Source organism: Salmo salar, chromosome ssa20, assembly GCF_905237065.1.
Source record: "Salmo salar chromosome ssa20, Ssal_v3.1, whole genome shotgun sequence".
In the NCBI taxonomy this organism is placed as follows: Eukaryota; Metazoa; Chordata; class Actinopteri; order Salmoniformes; family Salmonidae; genus Salmo; species Salmo salar.
Genome location: NC_059461.1, coordinates 63,706,784 through 63,727,498, shown reverse-complemented (window position 1 = coordinate 63,727,498; position 20,715 = coordinate 63,706,784). Strand labels below are relative to the sequence as shown.

Below are 20,715 nucleotides of genomic sequence, written 5' to 3'. Positions count from 1 at the left end.
CATAAGACAATCTTTGTACCCTGGTGGTGTACAGCTTTCATGGAAATATGAACAAAGGCGAATTTTCACTTTTTCTAATGCTGGGGTCACTCTAGGAAACATCATCAAATTTCAAGTTCAAAAATTATAATTTAAGGGGTTTTCTCTTAAGACCCTTAAGACAACACAAGAGTTAAGACATGAAGGTCAGTCAATGTGGAAAATTTCAAGAACTTTAAACGTTTCTTCAAGTGCAGTCGCAAAAACCATCAAGCTCTATGATGAAATTGGCTCTCATGAGGACCGCCACAGGAAAGGAAGATCCAGAGTTACCTCTGCTGCAGAGGATAAATTCATTAGAGTTACGAGCCTCAGAAATTGCAGCCCAAATAAATGCTTCACAGAGTTCAAGTAAAATACACATCTCAACATCAACTGTTCAGAGGAGACTGCATAAATCAGGCCTTCATGGTCAAATTGCTACAAAGAAACCACTAATAAAGGACACCAATACGAAGAGGAAACTTGCTTGGGCCAAGAAACACAAGCAATGGACATTAGACCAGTGGAAATCTGTGGTCTGATGAGTCCAAATGTGAGATTTTTGGTTCCAATCGCCATGTCTTTCTGAGACGCAGAGTAGGTGAACAGATGATCTCCCCTTGTGTGATTCCCACCGTAAAGCATGGAAGAGGAGGTGTGATGGTGTGGGGGTGCTTCCCTGGTGACACTGTCAATGATTTATTTAGAATTCAAGGCACACTTAACCAGCATGCCTTCCACAGCACTCTGCGTCAACACACCATCTCATCTGGTTTGCGCTTAGTGGGACTATCATTTGTTTTTCAACAGGACAATGACCCAAAACACACCTCCAGGCTGTGTAAGGGCTATTTGACCAAGAAGGACAGTGATGCAGTGCTGCATCAGATGACCTGGCCTTCACAATCACCCGACCTCAACCCGATTAAGATGGTTTGGGATGAGTTGGACCGCATAATGAAGGAAAAGCAGACAAGTGCTCAGCATATGTGGGAACTCCTTCAAGACTGTTGGAAAAGCGTTCCAGGTAAAGCTGGTTGAGAGAATACCAAGAGTGTGCAAAGGGTGGCTACTTTGAAGAATCTAAAATCTAAAATATATTTTGATTTGTTTAACATTGTTTTGGTTACTACATGATTCCATATGTGTTATTTCATAGTTTTGACGTCTTCACTATTATTCTACAATGTAGAAAATAGTGAAAATAAAGAAAAACCCTTGAATGAGTAAGTGTGTCCAAACTTTTGACTGGTACTGTATATAGATCATGAAAAAGGCATGCAAAGCTCACACAAACACTCTTTAAACATGCTTAAATATTTACACGTCTAACAACATGTCGCCTCCACCACCCAGGTGCGCTATGTGTTGGAGCCACGGAGACACTCCCAGGGCCACACGCTCACCTGCGTGGTGCGCCACCCAGCCCTGCAGACTGAGTTCAGGATACCCTATGTGCTCAATGTGCAGTGTGAGTGTTTTACATTTCTTTTATGTAACTAGGCAAGTCAGTTGAGATCAAATTTGTATTTACAATGACGGTGTTTGGGGGGACCAGGCGGACAGGACAGCAGAGATGTAGGGTCACTGAAATGGAACAATTAGATCACCTTTTACGTGATTAGTACAGTGCATTCGGAAAGTATTCAGACCCCTTGAATTTTTCCACATTTTGTTACCATTACAGCCTTATTCTAAAATTGATTAAATAAAAAATGTCCCTCATCAATCTACATACAATACCCCATAATGACAAAACGAAAACATGTTTTTAGACATTTTAGCAAATGTATTATCATATTTACATAAGTATTATCAGACCCTTTGCAATGAGACTCGAAAGTGAGCTCAGGTGCATCTTGTTTCCATTGATCATCCTTGAGATGTTTCTACAACTTAATTGGAGTTCACCTGTGGTAAGTTCAATTGACTGGACATGATTTGGAAAGGCACACATCTGTCTATATAAGGTCCTACAGTTCATAGTGCATGTCTGAGCAAAAACCAAGCCATGAGGTCGAAGGAATTGTCTGTAGAGCCCCGAGACAAGATTGTGTCGAGGCACAGATCTGGGGTAGGATACCAAAACATTTCTGCAGCGTTGAAGGTCCCAAAGAAGACAGTGGCCTCCATCATTCTTAAATGGATGAAGTTTGGAACCACCAAGACTCTTCTTAGTGCTGGCTGCCTGGCCAAACTGAGCAATCGGGGGAGAAGGGCCTTGGTCAGGGATGTGACCAAGAACCCAATGGTCACTCTGACAGATCTCCATAGTTCCTCTGTGGAGATGGGAGAACCTTCCAGAAGGACAACCATCTCTTCAGCACTCCACTAATCAGGCCTTTATGGTAGAGTGGCCAGATGAAAGGCGCTGCTCAGTAAAAGGCACATGACAGCCAGCTTGGAGTTTGCCAAAAGGCGCCTAAAGGACTCAGACCATAAGAAACAAGATTCTCTGGTCTGTTGAAACCAGGGTTGAACTCTTTGGCCTGAATGCCAAGCGTCATGTCTGGAGGAAACCTGGCACCATCCCTAATGTGAAGGATGGTGGTGGCAGCATCATGCTGTAGGGATGTTTTTCAACGGCAGGGACTGGGAGATTGGTCAGGATAGAGGAAAAGATGAACAGAGTAAAGTACAGAGAGATCTTTGATGAAAACCTGCTCCAGGACCTCAGACTGTGGCGAAGGTTCACCTTCCAACAGGACAACAAACCTAAGCACACAGCCAAGACAACGCAGGAGTGGCTTCGGGAAAAGCATCTGAATGTCCTTGAGTGGCCCAGCCAGAGCCCGGACTTGAACCCGATCTAACATCTTTGAAGAGACCTGAAAATAGCTGTGCAGCGACACTCCCCATCCATCCTGACAAAGCTTGAGAGGATCTGCAGAGAAGAATGGGAGAAACTCCCCAAATACAGGTGTGCCAAGCTTGTAGCGTCATACCCAAGAAGACGCGAGTCTGTAATCGCCGCCAAAGGTGCTTAAGTAAATGTGTTATTTTTTTATATACATTTGAAAAAATGTCTGAACGTGTTTTTCCCTTGTCATTATGGGGTATTGTGTGTTGATGAGGGGGGAAAACGATTTAATAAATTTTAGAATAAGGCTGTAACGTATCAAAATGTGGAAAAAGTCAAGGGGTCTGAATTCTTTCTGAATGCACTGTATATAGAGAGAGCTGTGTGCCACTATGACAAGTAGAGGGGTAGCTCCCTATCTTTGTGTTCTGTTTGAGAGGGGTTGCTGTGCTGATAGGTGGGCTTTATGGTAGATGATTTGTCTTGTCTCAGAGACAGCTGCTGCTCATGTTTCAGCATGCGCTCTCTGACAACATAAAGATTTAGACAACTGCCACATGTATCAGTGAAGGGCTGCTGTCTGTATCTGATCTATAACCTGTCATGTCGATAGCCTGTTTTACAGTGCAGTATGCTCAGAGACCGGACCGACTCCCCATCTTCCCTCTTCCTCATAAAAGGGCCATTAAAGAGTCATCTTAATTTTATAATCATTGATGCATGCTTCCTTGGCAACCTGAACTGATGAATAGTGTCTAGTATCTGTTTGGACTATGTGAGTGCAGGTTAATGAAGGCGTTTTATGAAATATTGATCAAGCCTCAGCAGCAGCAGGGGGAAGAGAGGTGGGGGGGCAGAAGGGTGGAGATGCAGAAAGGCGAGGTTAATACAGGAAGAGAAAGGCTTTGGAACTCAATAAATCATGTCAAATGCAGAGGCAGGGGATTTTAAGTGCCATAGAAGCACAATTTCTCCACAAACAAAGTGCAAAGGTCAACATGACGCATTCATAACGTCTTGTTCCCTGCCCGGCTTTGTACTGTAATACGTTTCTGCCTGCTCACTCTTCAGAGAAGTCAAAAGGGGGAAATTGGATACCAGAGTCATTGTTTACTACATTTATTACAGTACATCTGGCATCTGTAATACCTCTGGTAGGCTTCTCTCTGTTCTGTTTGTTTCTGGTGGGGAGCTGCTGGAGAGAGTGGATTGATTATTACCCCTACATCTCCCCACTCTGACCTGTCTGATGTAGCCTCTCTCTCTCTCTCTCTCTCTCTCTCTCTCTCTCTCTCTCTCTCTCTCTCTGCTTTCTAGGCTTCACACATCCAACAAAACCCCTGTGCTGTAGAATCCTTTGCCTCTGCTTTTTCATTTTGATTATCAGTTGTTTTGCTCTTTATTGTTCGTTTTTCCCCCTGGGGCGAAAGCTAATTTGTCATCGCTGTACTACAAGGGGGCACATTGGCCATTGTGTACAATGCACACTAGGGCATTTTTTTTATTTTTTTTTATGAATCTCTTGTTTTGTATAGAACAAATATTCTTGGTCAGTTGTGTTATTAAAGGATCCTGATCATAGTGTATCTTATACAATAGGCCTACATGGTATGTACCCTAGTCTACTTTATTACAAAGTAGCTAAGTAACAAATAATAATTATAATAATAAATAATAATTATAATAAGATTGTGCTTCTTTTCCAGTTGCTCCTGAGGTGACGGTGGTGGGATATGACCAGAACTGGTTTGTTGGTCAGGACAATGTGAAGCTGGACTGTGGAGCCAAAGCCAACCCACCTGCCCACCACTTCTCCTGGACCAGGTCAGGGTCCTCTAGCTAACAGCTTACCCACCCACTACACCCCACAACATGCCATACACTGGCCCTGTCACAAATAGTACCCCATTCCCTATGTAGTTTGCTACTTTTGACGAGGGCACATAGTAGTGCACTATAATGAGAATAGGGTGCCATTTCGGATGTACCACTACTGTGATCATTGCTGGCTAGTAATATCCAGCAATGTTTGTATCCCTGTGTTTATATATGATCTCCTTTCTTAACAGGTTGGATGGGCCGATGCCTGACGGTGTGGATATAGTGAACAACACTTTTACTTTCACTCGTCCTCTGGAGAGAAATGACTCTGGACTGTACAGGTGTGAGGTGTCCAATGACATCGGTCCACGCGGTCAGGACGTTCATGTCTGGATACAAGGTGAGAAAGTATGGCCTTGGTTAAACCCTTCAGGCCCACCATGAGATAAAACAGGGCCTATCTCCATTTGCACACATTCCAGACACCAGAGGAGAAAAGAGCAACATAAACACACAGTATCGGCACCAAAGGTTCAAATTGTTGTGGTTTTGGCAACATTAAATATCTGTGATAAGAGAGTGAGTGTTTCACCCTGTTTGTTTTTAGGAACACAGTATGCACTAATATGCAACAATATGCCTACTTGTCAATGGGAGCACCATGTGCAGCAATTTGCCCTTTTTTGTTTCTATTGTTTGTTGTCCAAGGTAATTTTTCAGGGTTGGACACGATGAATAACACACAGATACAGTAACAGACAGTATGTTCCCTCCCTGTAAAAGGGGATGTGTGCTCCATGCTCTGCTGTAAGAGCTGCATGTTGTTTCCGTTCACTCATCAAGAGATGACTAATGATATTTACTTTAATTGAATACACATTAATTAATGACTGACTCGCAAAACAGACAGAGGACCCCCCCCAAAAGCTCTATAAACATTGTTTTTCTAAATTTGGCCTCACTTGGCTACAGTACCAGGCTGTTCTGATGCAAGCGAGCACTGCTTGTAGAACACACAGCCAGCAGCTTCCTCATCCCCGCTCCCTCCCTCCTCTCGTCTCCCTCCTCTCCCTCCCTCCTCTCGTCTCCCTCCTCTCTCCTCTCAGCACATATGAAAGCTGCAGGCTAAAGTTAAATCTAGACTTGGTTTCCTCTATCATAATCGTTCCTCTTTCACCCCAGCTGCCAAACTAACCCTGATTCAGATGACCATCCTACCCATGCTAGATTACGGAGACATAATTAATAGATTGGCAGGTAAGGGTGCTCTCGAGCGGCTAGATGTTCTTCACCATTTGGCAATCAGATTTGCCACCAATGATCCTTATAGGACACATCACTGCACTCTATACTCCTCTGTAAACTGGTCATCTCTGTATACCTGTCGCAAGACCCACTGGTTGATGCTTATTTATAAAACCCTCTTAGGCCTCACTTCCCCCTATCTGAGATATCTACTGCAGCCCACATCCTCCACAAATAACACACGCCAGTCACATTCTGTTATAGATCTCCAAAACACACACATCCATGGGTCGCTCCTCTTTTCAGTTTGCTGCAGCCATCGACTGGAACGAGCTGCAACAAACGCTCAAACTGTAGGGCCCTATGATTTCGCGATCAGGAAAATGCGGACGGAATCACGGAATTTGGTAATAAAAATGAAATCAACTGTAAAACTTGGAATATTGCAGAATTTTCCATAATTTGGCTGATTATTGTAGTAACCTAAATGATTTCATAATTGTAAAATTACAGACGAGTAGGCCTAGAGAAATAATTCCGTATTCGATTGGGGTGTTTTAGGGGGGGGGGGGTCGATCGTGTGTGGAACCTTACGTTGCCTCACAACTTGGCTGTCACTTTGAGAAACATGTCGAAGAGGCGCCAATTCATCAAAAAAACTCGACCCTAACCCCTAAATTCAGAGCAGAGCAATACCCAATGGACTATTATGAGTCAGGCGATAAGCTGTTTTGCAAATTCTGTCAACATACTATTGATTGGACCCGTAAAAATACGTGTGACAACCACTTACCGTAATTTCCGGACTATTGAGCGCATCTGAATATAAGCCGCACCCACTGAATTAATTTTTTTTTTAAATTTTGAACATAAATAAGCCACACATGTCTATAAGCCGCCGGTGCCTACCGGTACATTGAAACAAATGAACTTTACACAGGCTTTAACGAAACACGGCTTGTAACAAAAATAAATAGGCATTAACGAAACACGGCTTGTAACAAAAATAAATAGGCTTTAACGAAACACGGCTTGTAACAAAAATAAATAGGCTTTAACGAAACACGGCTTGTAACAACAACAACAAAAAATTAGCAGGAAGCTTTAGTTGTCTTTTTGCAGTGAGTCAATTCCTCACGCTGCTGTTTCCAACGTCTTATCATCGACTCATTAAGACCAAGCTCCCGTGCAGCAGCTCTATTTCCTTTTCCAACAGCCAGATCAATCGCCTTCAACTTGAAAGCTGCATCATATGCATTTCTCCGTGTCTTTGCCATGATGAGGGTGACAAAATGACTACCGTAATCAGAATGATGGGAAGTTTGAGAGCGCTCGATTTAATCTAAACAGTAAATAAAAAAGTTGTTTGACCTTTACCCGGTCGGCAATTTCATTGGTCTAATGAAAGCTTCATGCCGCCAAAAAACTGAGCACGTCACAGAATGTGTTTAAAAAAAAAAAAAAATCATATATTAGCCTCGTCATTGTTTAAGCCGCGAGGTTCAAGGCGTAGGAAAAACGTTGCGGCTTATAGTCCGGAAATTACGGTAAAGTCTGAAGCCAATGTGAAGAACAGGGAAAAGCACCGTGTTACACGGAACCCAAACTGGCTGCAAGTGTGCGCCATCGTGAACATTTATTTTGTCCCCCCACACCAAAGCGATCACGACACGCAGGTTAAAATATCAAAACTAACTCTGAACCAATTATATTAATTTGGGGACAGGTCGAAAAGCATTAACCTCTCTAGAGTATGTGGGACGAAATCGTCCCACCTACTCAACAGCCAGTGGAATCCCGTGGCGCGATATTCAAATACCTTAGAAATGCTATTACTTCAATTTCTCAAACATATGACTATTTTACACCATTTTAAAGACAAGACTCTCGTTAATCTAACCACACTGTCCGATTTCAAAAAGGCTTTACAACGAAAACAAAACATTAGATTATGTCAGCAGAGTACCCAGCCAGAAATAATCAGACACCCATTTTTCAAGCTAGCATATAATGTCACAAAAAAACAAAACCACAGCTAAATGCAGCACTAACCTTTGATGATCTTCATCAGATGACACTCCTAGGACATTATGTTATACAATACATGCATGTTTTGTTCAATCAAGTTCATATTTATATCAAAAACCAGCTTTTTACATTAGCATGTGACGTTCAGAACTAGCATACCCACCGCAAACTTCCGGTGAATTTACTAAATTACTCACGATAAACGTTCACAAAAAAACATAACAATTATTTAAAGAATTATAGATACAGAACTCATTTTATGCAATCGCTATGTCCGATTTTAAAATAGCTTTTCGGCAAAAGCACATTTTGCAATATTCTGAGTAGATAGCTTGCCATCACGGGCTAGCTATTTTGACACCCACCAAGTTTGGCACTCACCAAACTCAGATTTACTATAAGAAAAATGTGATTACCTTTGCTGTTCTTCGTCAGAATGCACTCCCAGGACTTCTACTTCAATAACAAATGTTGGTTTGGTTCAACATAATCCATAGTTATGTTCAAATATCCTCTGTTTTCTTCGTGCGTTCAAGACACTATCCAAAGGGTAACGAAGGGTGACGCACCCGGCGCGTATCGTGACAAAACAATTCTAAATATTCCATTACCGTACTTCGAAGCATGTCAACCGCTGTTTAAAATCAATTTTTATGCGATTTTTCTCGTAAAAAAAGCGATAATATTCCGACCGGGAAACCCTGTTTTCGTTCAAAGACTAAAAATCTAAAATGGACTCTTCACGTGCACGCGCGCCCCCGTCTCATTGTTCTCAGATCGACCACTTACCAAATGCGCTACTGTTTTTCAGCCATGGCCTGCAAAGTCATCATTCAACGTTCTGGTGCCCTCTGAGAGCCTATGGGAGCCATAGGAAGTGTCACGTTACAGCAGAGATCCTCAGTTTTCAATAAAGAGAGTGTAGAAGGCCAAGAAATGGTCAGAGAGGGCACTTCCTGTTTGGAATCTTCTCAGGTTTTTGCCTGCCATATGAGTTCTGTTATACTCACAGACACCATTCAAACAGTTTTAGAAACTTTAGGGTGTTTTCTATCCAAATCAAACTTTATATGCATATTCAAACTTTATATGCTAAAATTATATGCATATTCTAGTTTCTGGGCAGTAGTAATAACCAGATTAAATCGGGTACGTTTTTTATCCGGCCGTGCAAATACTGCCCCCTACCCTAGAGAGGTTAAACATTTATGGCAATTTTAGTTAGCTAGCTTGCACTTGCTAGCTAATTTGTCCTATTTAGCTAGCTTACTGTTGCTAGCTAATTTGTCCTGGGATATAAACATTGAGTTGTTATTTTACCTGAAATGCACAAGGTCCTTTACTCCACCAATTAATCCACACATAAAACAGTCAACCGAATCGTTTCTAGTCATCTCTCCTCCTTTCAGGCCTTTTCTTCTCTTGACTTTATATTGCGATTGGCATCTTTCATAAATTAGGTGCATTACCGCCACTGACCTCATTCGTCTTTCAGTCACCCACGTGAGTATAACCAATGAGGAAATGACACGTGGGTACCTGCTTCTATAAACCAATGAGGAGATGGGAGAGGCAGGACTTGCAGCGCGATCTGCGTCAGAAATAGAACTGACTCCTATTTTAGCCCTTGGCAACGCAGATGTTCGTTGGCGCAAGCGAGCAGTGTGGGTGCAATAATTGAATAATATAGATTTCTACATTTATTTTGCAATACTGTAACACTGTTGTTTTTAAAGAGAATATGAGAATATGAATTAGAATATGAATTAAATAAGTAAAGTGTCTGGACAAATACCAAAGGCTCTGTAAAGGAGTGAGAGGCTCTGGTAGAAAGTCAAGAGAAAAGGGAGATTTAAGAGGGTCAGACCATGGTTTGTGTGTGTGTGTGTGTGTGTGTGTGTGTGTGTGTGTGTGTGTGTGTGTGTGTGTGTGTGTGTGTGTGTGTGTGTGTGTGTGTGTGAGATTAGTTATTCCCATCTCTCATGATCGCGTTTGGTGTGGGGGGACAAAATACATTTATGCATGATGGCGCACGCGCACAGCCGGTTTGGGTTCCGTGTTAGAATTTCAATTAAGACTAAAGCTTTTTTGTCAACTATCATTTTCTAAATGTTATTTTTACAGGATATAAACATTTGTGTATTCTATTTGTTCTGTATTCAATGATTATACTGTGTCACCAATCAGATTCATACTAAAGACATTAACTGACATTGTTTTTTTCTTCTCTGTCATGCCATTCCCTCCCTCCATAAACCCTCATCTCTGCCCCCCCCTCTCTCTCTCTCTCTCTCTCTCTCTCACACACCCATCCTCTATCCATCCATCAGATCCTCCCCCCACCACAGCACCAGTCCCCACAACCTCTACTCCCCTCTTCCTGGACACTAGTGACACCAGCACGGCCCCCAACAAGCGTCGAGGAGCGAGCGGCCACTCCACCTCACCCACTCTGGCCTCCCTGTCAGACAGCAGCCTGGGTACCATAGTGGGCGGGGCTGTGGGTGGGGTCCTGTTCCTGGTGCTGCTGCTGATCCTGGGCGGAGCCTGCTTCATGCGCCAGCGGAGGACCTTCAGGGGGGACTACTACACCAAGCAGTACCTGGGCCCCTCCGACATGCAGAAGGAGTCCCAGCTGGACGTGCTCCAGCCCCACGAGCTGCAGGAGGTCTACGGGGACGGGCACAACTCTACCTACAAGGACAGCCAGGAGCTGAAACCCAAGCCGGGACTGGGAGGGGACATAATTTACCCCAACGACATCCAGGACAGGGAGGACTGGGGCGACGGCCACAGGGGCCTCCGGGAGGGCAGCTACTTCCCTGCTGAGAACCAAAACACCATCCACCACCCCAGAGGGCTGCCCGTTCACACCCCCACAGTGACCAACGGCTCTCCCTACCTGCCGGAGGACTGCTATGACAACGGCACAGACAGCGAATATGTGTCCCACATGGATGGGTCTGTGATCTCACGCAGGGAGTGGTATGTCTGAGAGCTCCAGGGGAGCTGGAAAATCCCTTTTGGCTCAAAATGACTTGGTGAGACAATAATTTAACAAGCGTTGAAATAGATATATTATAGAGAATTTATATCAATTCAATAAACAGACTCTTCTAGACAAGAATGAACATTCCCGGTTCATTTTTGTGCTCTGACTCTAACCACTGACCCTAAGGACTTCTATATGACTTCCATATGGAGTGTGTTATAACGTCGTGGCATCTCAACAGATGATTGCAGGCTGAGAATGGCAGTAATCTGCTGTCATTATCGGCTTAACTTTAGAACTAGGGTTCATTTGGCAAGGGTTTCTCTGTAGTAGGTTGTTTCAACAGATGTGAGCGGTTCACATTGTGTCTTTCTGCTTTTATGTATGTAAACACCTGTCTTCCGTCATGACTCATGAGTCTGGCATTTTAGCCCTCATTAGTGAAATATTTCGGTCCCTTTTTAACATTCTGAACTATGTTGCATCAATTCAAACCCCTCATATTCAATGACATTTCCCCCAAAATGTACACTTTATTGCTTGCCTGTAATCATATGACTTTTTCATAAAGGTACAATTCTGGTTGCTTCTTGCTGTTGAGAACACCTAAATCAGATTGTTATATTTGAGTGCTGACACTGTTATGTGAAAGGGAAAAGGATTCAACAATATGACAATTTGACAAGTTTACGGTTCTAGATGACGATAGAACATATCCACATGTTGATGTGAGCAGGATGTACAGTGATATTGTCAGGACTATGAGATGTGATAGGACTCCATTAGGCATATCGGAGGAACAAATCTCAAGCTTTGCATCTATTTAGAAAGGTTTATTGGACATGTTCTTTAGCCTTGTGTCCCAACTGGCACCCTATTCCCTATACACTCAGTGGCCAGTTTATTAGGTACAGCTATCTAGTCCTGACTCCGCTATCAGCATGACGCAATAGGAACCCGGGATTCATCGGACCAGGCAATGTTTTTCTACTCCTCAATTGTCCAGTGTTGGTGACCGCTTCTTCTTGTTTTTAGCTGATAGAAGTGGAACCTGGTACAGTATGTGTCAGTGTGATCTGTGATGGATTTTTTCCAGTACACAACCAGGCACCATGACATGGTCGGTGTCCCAAATGACACCCTATTCCTTATGTACTGCAGTACTTTTGAACAGAGCCCTATGAGCCCTAGTCATAAGTAGTGCACTATATAGGGAATATGGTGCTATATGGGACACTGACCATGATGTTAAAGCTACTAAAGGGTTGACATCACCAGTGGTCTCATCTCCATTAGCTTGTATTGACCTAGCATTTCCTGTTCCTTCTCAGCCGGCTGCTTCATTCTACCTGAGAAACTAAAGGATCAAAGTGCGCTCTGTAAAGCCTTGCTATTAAAGGAAAGCGATCTCTTCAGTCAACGGGTCGGGGGGAGGGGAGCATTTATGTATACACTGACTGTTTGAGGAGGGGGTTAAAGAGGTGGTAATCTCCCAGTGGCATTTCCAGATGGGGCTTGGTGGGGCTTGGTTTTTGCCTGAGGTTGCTTTGTTTCTCCTTGTGGGGTTTAGCAGATTGAGGGCAAACTCTTTTTAATTTGATCCTTATTCTTTTTTGCTCCCAACCCTTTGGTGGTTTATTAAACACTTGCATATCACACACACACACTCCACATGCTGCCTACTGCCTAGACCACTCCAACCCTGCCATGTTCAAAGCCCACCTCAAAGTTTTAGCTTTTTAATTAACTTCTCTTCCCTGGATGAACATTGCGAATGTTTGACCTCAGTGATGTGTAGAGCATCTGTGTATGCAAGCACACGCATGTTTTTTTATCTGTTTGATTCAAGGCTTCCAGCGTAAGCCTGACTAAAATGGACAAAGCCCCTCTGAAAACTTTTCTTAGCTTAGCTACTGCTCAGACATCCACCCAGAGGTTGTGGGCACGTAGGCTAGATACAATGCAGGGATACATTCTCATGTCTTTTACTGTCTGTCTGTACACACAATATGAGGTTAGCTTGGTCTTACTCCCTGTTTTGAACATTTGTTCAAATACAGGCTGGTCTTTGACATGTAATTTCATTTGGAGTAGAAGAAAGTGATTGAATGTTTACTGAAATTCTTTTTTTCTATTTTTTTTCTTTGGCAAAGCTTTTGTTTTCAAGTTGACCATGTTTGCAATGGAAAGAGATTAAGTTATTGTTGTGCCTATACTGCCTTCCTTTCATTTGAATCCTTTATGGTTTATTCTTCTGCTTATGTACATACGTGTGTATATATGTTCATGGTTTTTATGTGTGATGATATCAGCCTGATCGGGAAGATATTTGATTCATGTGTTGATTTTAAGTCCTGAATGCCCCTGGAGAGAAAGGTTGGTGCCTTATGTCTTTCTTTGTAATATTTATGATTTTGTTACTTGTTTTTAAACCAGCGTAGTTGACTTAAGGTGAATTGTTTAGCCTTATACACACAGACTCTTGTAGCAGCTCTTGTAGCAGCTCAAGTTGCAATGTACCTAAAAATTGTATTTCACTGGAAAATTACATGAGTAGTACTTTGTTAGTACTAAGCAGGCCAGAATCATAGTCAATATTCTTGTTTTGTAAATATGCTGGCTGTTTTTTTTATTCTTTATTCAATTTTTTAAATTTTTTTGTCTGAAATTGTCACAGAGCATTTCGATTATTTGAAGGTAATTTAAAATACGAGCACTAGTCTGTTAGTACTGGGGAGTTTTCCTCTTTCACTTCATTTTACAAGATATTAGTTCTCAAAAGTTTGACTAATTATTTTGTTGCCATTGTGCTATTAATTGGTTTGTCAAAAATCGCATTGGAAACAAGAGATAGATAATTGTTCTGTGTTTGTAATAAATGAGCATCTTATCTGAATCATGCTGAACTGTGTTGTCCCATAGGTTTATATTCATAACTCTGTTGCAGTGATAGTCTGCAATATCTTATTTCACCTCAAATCACATATCAGGAACAAATAAGCTTTATGGGTATAAGAACAGGTGTTTTGTTTTCCTACTAATCTTTTTGTTTCTTGGCCCATAAAGTGTCATCTGATTGCATTGGAAGAGGCTGAATTTTGTGTCCCAAATGGCACCCTATTCCCTATATAGTCCACTACTTTTTACCAGGGCTCTATGGGACAGAAGAGAAGGGTGGAGGGCCCAATGGGCCCAGGTCAAAAGTAATGCACTATATAGGGAATAGGGTGCCATTTGGGGGACACAGTTCAACCTCTTCCAATGCAATCAGATGACACTTTATGGGCCAAGAAAAAAACGAGGGACAAAGGTGTTCCACTCACTCAGACCTTAACCCATCTATCTCTGTCACCCTCAGCAGCCTCCACACCTGTGGTGATCAGTTACTGACCCATCACCTCTCTCCTGTCCCAGTCAGCACCCTCTCCATCACTGACATAGAGAATAGACCCACCCGCTGCCTTTGTGATGGACAAATGCATCACACCTGTACTGGGATAGGTGGTTGAGTTTGTTTGCTGACCACCCACAGTCCTAGCAGGTTTTCCTCTTGTATCTATTGACATGAACCTGTCTCCAAGCCCATTAGTCACCAATGAGGTCTTGAGTGATTGCTGCAAGACGAGTCGCATTCTTTTGTTGGCCTTGATTTGGTGTATAAATAAAGCATTATTGCATGATGTTTCAAGGCGGGCGTTTCCTCTGCACCAATAGGAAATTGTATAATGTGTTTATATCCCACTTTTATTTACCATATTAAATGACTGGTTAAACTTGAGTTGAAAAAAGAAATGTATCCTATCAAACTGCGTGATGTTCACAAAAGGGCCCCTTTGTCCCTTAATCACCCATAAATTTCTATACTCCCCAGTTTGGCCTCTTCTTCCTTTAAGTGTTGGTATCTAATCCTCTGTGTTAACTTGCTTCTGGAGGTGGCATGAAGAGTATCATTGTCTGTTATTCAATGAAGCCAGAGTGATAAAGAGAGAGAGAGGAGAGAAACCAGATCCCTAATCTTCTCTGGCATGTCAGGCTGAAATCTTCCCTCTTACAGTCTTGGTGTGTGTCCCAAATGGCACCCTATTCCCTATATAGTACACTGCTTTTGACCAGGGCCCACTACATATGGAATAAAGAGCCATTTGGTCCACAGCCTTTCTCTGCTTTCATCACTTGACTGGCAACAGTGGCCCAAACACACCCGGTACCGCTCTCTATTACCGTCACGTTGCCTAACTGGGATAACCCCGGCCTAATTCATCACTGTTACTATCTGCTTGTTTGTGCAGGCTGCAGGAGTAAATAGCTCTGTTGGTGGGCTTCAGTTGCTCTTTGTCTCTCTCTCTTGCATCTCCGCAGCTGTCTTGGTTTGTGTTTTTTCACACTTAATGAATCTGTCGGCAAATGTGTTTTGCTTTTGTTACCTTATAAAACAGCAGTCAACACTTTGAACATTCTTGGTAGACCCCACCCAATGTTTGAGTCTTGCCATGCGGTGGTATCTAATAGTCCATTGCAACTATGCTGCTAGAAAAAAGGGCTGTTTGTTTGCTTAGATGTGGTGTGTGTTATTTTGTCATGCTGCAGGATATCTTGAAATTTACCAGTAGCCAATAATGAACGCAGATCAAAGGCCAGGTTTCTAGGTTTTCTTTTTGACTGGATTTGGCTCCCAATCATTTAGATAAGAGTAGAGAGAGAAGGCCACTTCCAGTCTCTGCATCTATCCCTCCCCTGCCTTCAAATAAACAACCCAACAATTATTATCTAATGAACACGACCCGAGCACAAAGGAGAGAACATCAAAGGCCAAAGCTGACAAATAACGAAATAACGAAATGCTGCAGACGGTGGGAAAGTGCTGAGCAGTTTCAACAAACATTTTGTCACGTGGCCATCCCCGGCCGGGCCAGCTCTCGTTGGTGTGCTGTAATGAGAACAGCGGACTGCAGAACACCAACAGCAGAGATACTATGTCATGGCAGAGTGAGAAACAACTCTCTGCTGTCTGTCAGATGGGTGTCGTGATCTGATCATACTGCCCAGTTTGGAAAGAGGAGCCTCACAGTCCCAAATTAACACACTCAAACTCTGAGAGAAATGAGGCGACAGACAAGGGGGATAGCGGGGTGACGAGGTTCTCCTTACATCAGCAGTGGAGTGGTGTCTCCACGGCGACTCGGTTCAGTGCATTCCATAAAGCAGGCCAGGCCATGAAGATGGTTTTGGGTATACTTCTGAAGCCTTTGTTTTCACCATTTTCCTCTCCTCTATAAAACTGACATCTCTCCTTCTTTATGTGTTTGGTAGACATTATGTAAACCTGGAAACATGCAGTCTCTATTGTATGACTCCTTGCCCGTAAGTTTCTATCCTCCCTTAGTCCCTTTTTACCTTTTGAAATCAGACGTGGCTAGATGTGGAGTACATTAAGTAATTTGCATGAGTGAAACTTCTTGCGTTCATTTGACAATTACCGCGAAATGAACAGGGCAATTTAGGAAAGAAAGAAGTAGCCTTTTTTGTTTTAATGAATTGGTGGATATGAATTGTTTTCGGATAAAGGCTTGTATTTGGGAAAAGACTGAGTAAGGACAGCAAAACAAAAGCCCCTTTGTACTGAGCACCTCCTCTGAGACTGGGAGCAAGGACAATGAAGGTTTCATTGATGAACTACATTGTTCCTTGAGATCAGTTCAGACTGAGGGCCTTTTACAGATTATACGCTACCATAGCTGTGCAGTTCCCAGCCTGCTCTCGTTCTCTTGTGGATCAGAAGATAGCTGTGTTTGTCTCTTTCCCACTGAGTCACAAAGTTGTAAAGCGATGGTGGAGAGTGATTGGAGCTTACAGTATCCCTCAGAGGACAGTACTACAATAATCTACTTCAGGCATATTGTATCTACTCTATTCTCAGAGTCCAGAGGATGTGCAGTATGGTCAGAACTGTCTTTGGAAACCATAGGTCTGTAGATCAGGGTCTTATGACAGCCATGGGCCAAATGCCCCTTTGATAAAATCCACCACTATGCATCTCTACAATCCATGCCTGCAATAGCTAGCCTGAGTACCAGTTTGTTTGTGCTATCATGCCAACTCATTGTCATGCCAATGACAACAATAGAGTTGGCAAGAGAACAAAATATCTGGGACCAGGCTATGAAAAGCTACTTCAACACAAACACATTGACGTACTACAATGAAGGCAGGCAGGGGCAGAGAGCTGCATGCTTTCACATAGGAGGGATTAAGCAACTTCTAATTGGGCTCATGGCATGCAAGGGGCTGTGATCAGAATGGGTGGGCAGCCATCGCACTGAGACGTGACAACAAGACCCCCACATCCCCCGGCATTGTTCTCCAATGCTGGAGCACATATAATCCTCAATGGATTTTAATGCTTCAGGTCCAAACAATGCAATGGTCCCTGGGAAATATCCATGGAGTAGCCTACAAAAAAACAACAGAACGAGGGAAAGCACGTGGAGGTGGGGGCTCAGATACTACTATGGTAGTAGAACTGGCCTGGAATAAGTCGATTATAGTTATACCATCTACTGTCCATACATGACTTGGTAATGTGTTGGACAAAAAAGGAATATAATGCATTCGGATATCATAAGACATAACTGTCCTGACTGACGTAACAAACTAGCCAAGATAGTCAGAGATAGAGTCTGCATCCCATACGACACCCTACTTTTGACCAGGACCCATCTCTGGTCAAAATTAGTGCACTACATAGGTAATAGGGTGCCAGAGAGCACCACCTGTCCAGGGATTTCCCCTGGCTGCCTGAAAGGTTGTCTGTCGGCCATGTTGTTGTTCTTTAAAGATCTGCTGCTGTTATCCTTAGCATTATAGCTGTGTTTATTCCACCTGTCCTCTGGCTGTCCGTCGTTCAAGGACAGGCCCTCCTCCTGACACAGACAGCTGAGGAGCAACAGTGACCACAGTAGTAGACACCACACCACCCACTTCATGTCTCATCCCTCCGACTCTCAAACGTTGTGCTCTGCTGTTTGTTTGCTCACAGACTGACAGTATTGTCTTCTTATAGAACACTTGTCATATTGTCTATGATTGTCTCCTTGCTCTTCTCTAGTACCAGCTGTGCCTTTGTACATGTGACACCACACATCCTATGACTCCTGCTTTGATGATGAAGCTCACAGCCAAGAGATTTGTAGGTTTTGTTTGAGCATCACTTGAGATTGCTGTCTCAGATATTAGTTCAAAGCCCTAATGCACTAACTGTGCTCTACGCCTGCTTTCACTACTCAAGGACTTGCTCTCTAGAACTACTTTTGTTAGCCTTAGATTTTCTGATAGTTTGCCTTACAGATAAGTTAAATCCATTGTAATAGTTTTAAGGTCTGTCCGTTGTAAGAAAGACAGAGGCACTTTTTGACTTATTTAAACACAACCAGTACCGTATACAGCATGGTAGATGATGAAAAAAATCACACAAAGGGAGCAAAGAAATACCATTGTTTCGCAACTAAACACAGACGTGTGTTACAGCGGAGGGGAAGATGAGGTGAAAACAACTGATGTCAAAGCTAATAAAATGCATGAAATATAAAGGAAGGGGATGTGAGAGCCCCTATCTAGAGGCCTTTAAAGGCGAGCAGCGTGAAGTCCTAATTACAGAGACTTAACACTGGCCTGTGCTGCACTCACGCTGCGCTGGTCTGGAGTTTAGACCTGCTGCTCCCGCTGCTAGGAGGAAGGAGAGGAGACTGACTGACCCTTTTTCTACAGGCAGTGGATGTTTCCCCAATGGAACCCTATTCCCTATATAGTGCACTACTTTTGACCAGAGCCCTATGGGCACTGGTCAAAAGTAGTGCACTATAAAGGAAATTCGGTGTCATTTGGGATGCAGATAGGCGGAGCCTCTCAGGTCGGAGACTTGGGGCATAACAAGACGTTTCCACTTTCTTCTGCTAATGGAGGGGAAAAATATAGTTCCATTGTCTGGAACGTTAGGTATAATCAGGTTAGGCAACATTCTGACCTTGACTGGACCAGTCTGAAGGAAAGAGGAGGGGAGGACTGGAGAGGAATATTCCGTCATCAAATCAGGCACTTTCACAACATTACGCCTGTCAGGTTGAACCTTCATGCTCACTGAGTTTACCTGCAATAATGATCACAATTGACTCCCCGCTGTCCAATCACATGGCACCACCTGCTGATCACAATGAGTGAAGAAAATTTACTTGGAAAAGGTCCAAAGATTGAGAGAAAGGAGATGGTCGTGTCCCAAATAGCAGGCCCTATATAGTGCACAACTTTTGACCAGGGCCCATAGGTCTGGTCAAAAGCAGTTCACTACATAGGGAATAATTGGGGCCATTTGCAATACATAATACAGTACTTTATAGATGGCATCATGAACGTGGAATGTGTTTTATTTTTGCCCTTTTTCATGCTATCTAATTGGTAGTTACAGTCTTGTCTCATTGCTGCAACTTCAATACAGACTCGGGAGAGGTGAAGGTCAAGAGCCATGCGTCCTCTGAAACACAACCCAACCAAGCCGCACTGCTTCTTGACACAATGCCCACTTAACCCAGAAGCCAGCCGCACCAATGTGCCGGAGGAAACACCATACACCTGGTGACCGTGTACTGCACCCAGCCCACCACAGGAGTCGTTATTGTACGATGGGACAAGGACATCCCTGCCGGCCAAACCCTCCCCTAACTCAGACGATGCTGGGCCAATTATGCACTGCTCCATGGGTCTCCCAGTCGCAGCCGGCTGCAACAGAGCCTGGACTCGAACCCAGAATCTCTAGTGGCACAGCTAGCACTGCGATGCAGTGTCTTAGACCACTGCGCCACTCGGGAGGCCTGAGGGTGGGATGTTTACCATGTGAATCAGATTGCACATTGTTAACCTTGGCCCCTGGCCTCCCTCCCTGTGCTGTCAGGGTTGAAACCCTCTTTTAGACCAGTTAGTGTTTGTTTTTATCACACAGCTTCAAAAGGCAATTGTGGAGTATACTCACATGATCCAAGAAGATCAAAGGAGACAGATTCATATGGTGTAATAATGCCTATTGAGAGATTACTTAGGTGACTGTTACCGTTAGTTACTGTGCATAGAGTAAAAAAAACAAATCCTTTTTGGTTATGCCTCAACTTAAACTGACTCGCAGACAGATGGTTTTGGATGCCTTCAAGGGTGACTAACATCATAAAGTTATTGAGCTCTTTCAGTTAGCTCAATCTCCAAGTGACTCTCGTGGTGACGTCAGAACAAATGCTATGTGGCAGCTCCATGCTGCCGTTTGGACCCATGGCTCTGTTTTTCAATTCACCCATGGCTGTGCTACCTGGAGAGGAGAGGTCATGAATTTGTGTCACTCCTGCAATGAGGAACAGAGGACTGGTAACTAGCTGGTAAACGTGACGATGCACTTTCATTTTTCAGCCTGGCTTGTATAATCCCAGAATGCAATAAAACCGTCTGGCTGCCATGTCTGGCTCCAGACCTTTTTTATTGACTGAAAATGTTGAGCCCTTAAGATTATTAGGTAGAATATGTGGCTAAAATGTGACTTTTTAGTGCCAATTTTTTTTCCTTTTTACTTGAGATGTTGGACATCATTAAGCAGACATTGGACAGGAGTGAGTCACTAATTATAGAGGAGCGAAAGTCCTATTGTGTGTCCCAAATGGCACACTATTCTCTACATAGTGCACTACTTTTGAACAGAGCCTTATGGGCCCTGGTCAGTAGTGCACTAGATAAGGAAATAGGGAGCCATTTCGGATGCAGCCTAAGTGTTTTAATG

General features: G+C 43.2%; 1 protein-coding gene across 1 annotated transcript in view; it reads left to right on the top strand.

Moving 5' to 3' along the window:
* nectin3a (nectin cell adhesion molecule 3a) overlaps positions 1-13,803 on the top strand; it is a 65,550-nt gene extending 51,747 nt beyond the window's left edge. The window contains exons 4-7 of the mRNA XM_014163107.2: positions 1,378-1,492; positions 4,528-4,645; positions 4,891-5,042; positions 10,246-13,803. Coding sequence (XP_014018582.1) covers positions 1,378-1,492; positions 4,528-4,645; positions 4,891-5,042; positions 10,246-10,910 — 1,050 coding nt within the window. The 3' untranslated portion in view covers positions 10,911-13,803. The remainder of the gene's footprint in view (positions 1-1,377; positions 1,493-4,527; positions 4,646-4,890; positions 5,043-10,245) is intronic.
* The last annotated feature ends 6,912 nt before the right edge of the window (positions 13,804-20,715 follow it).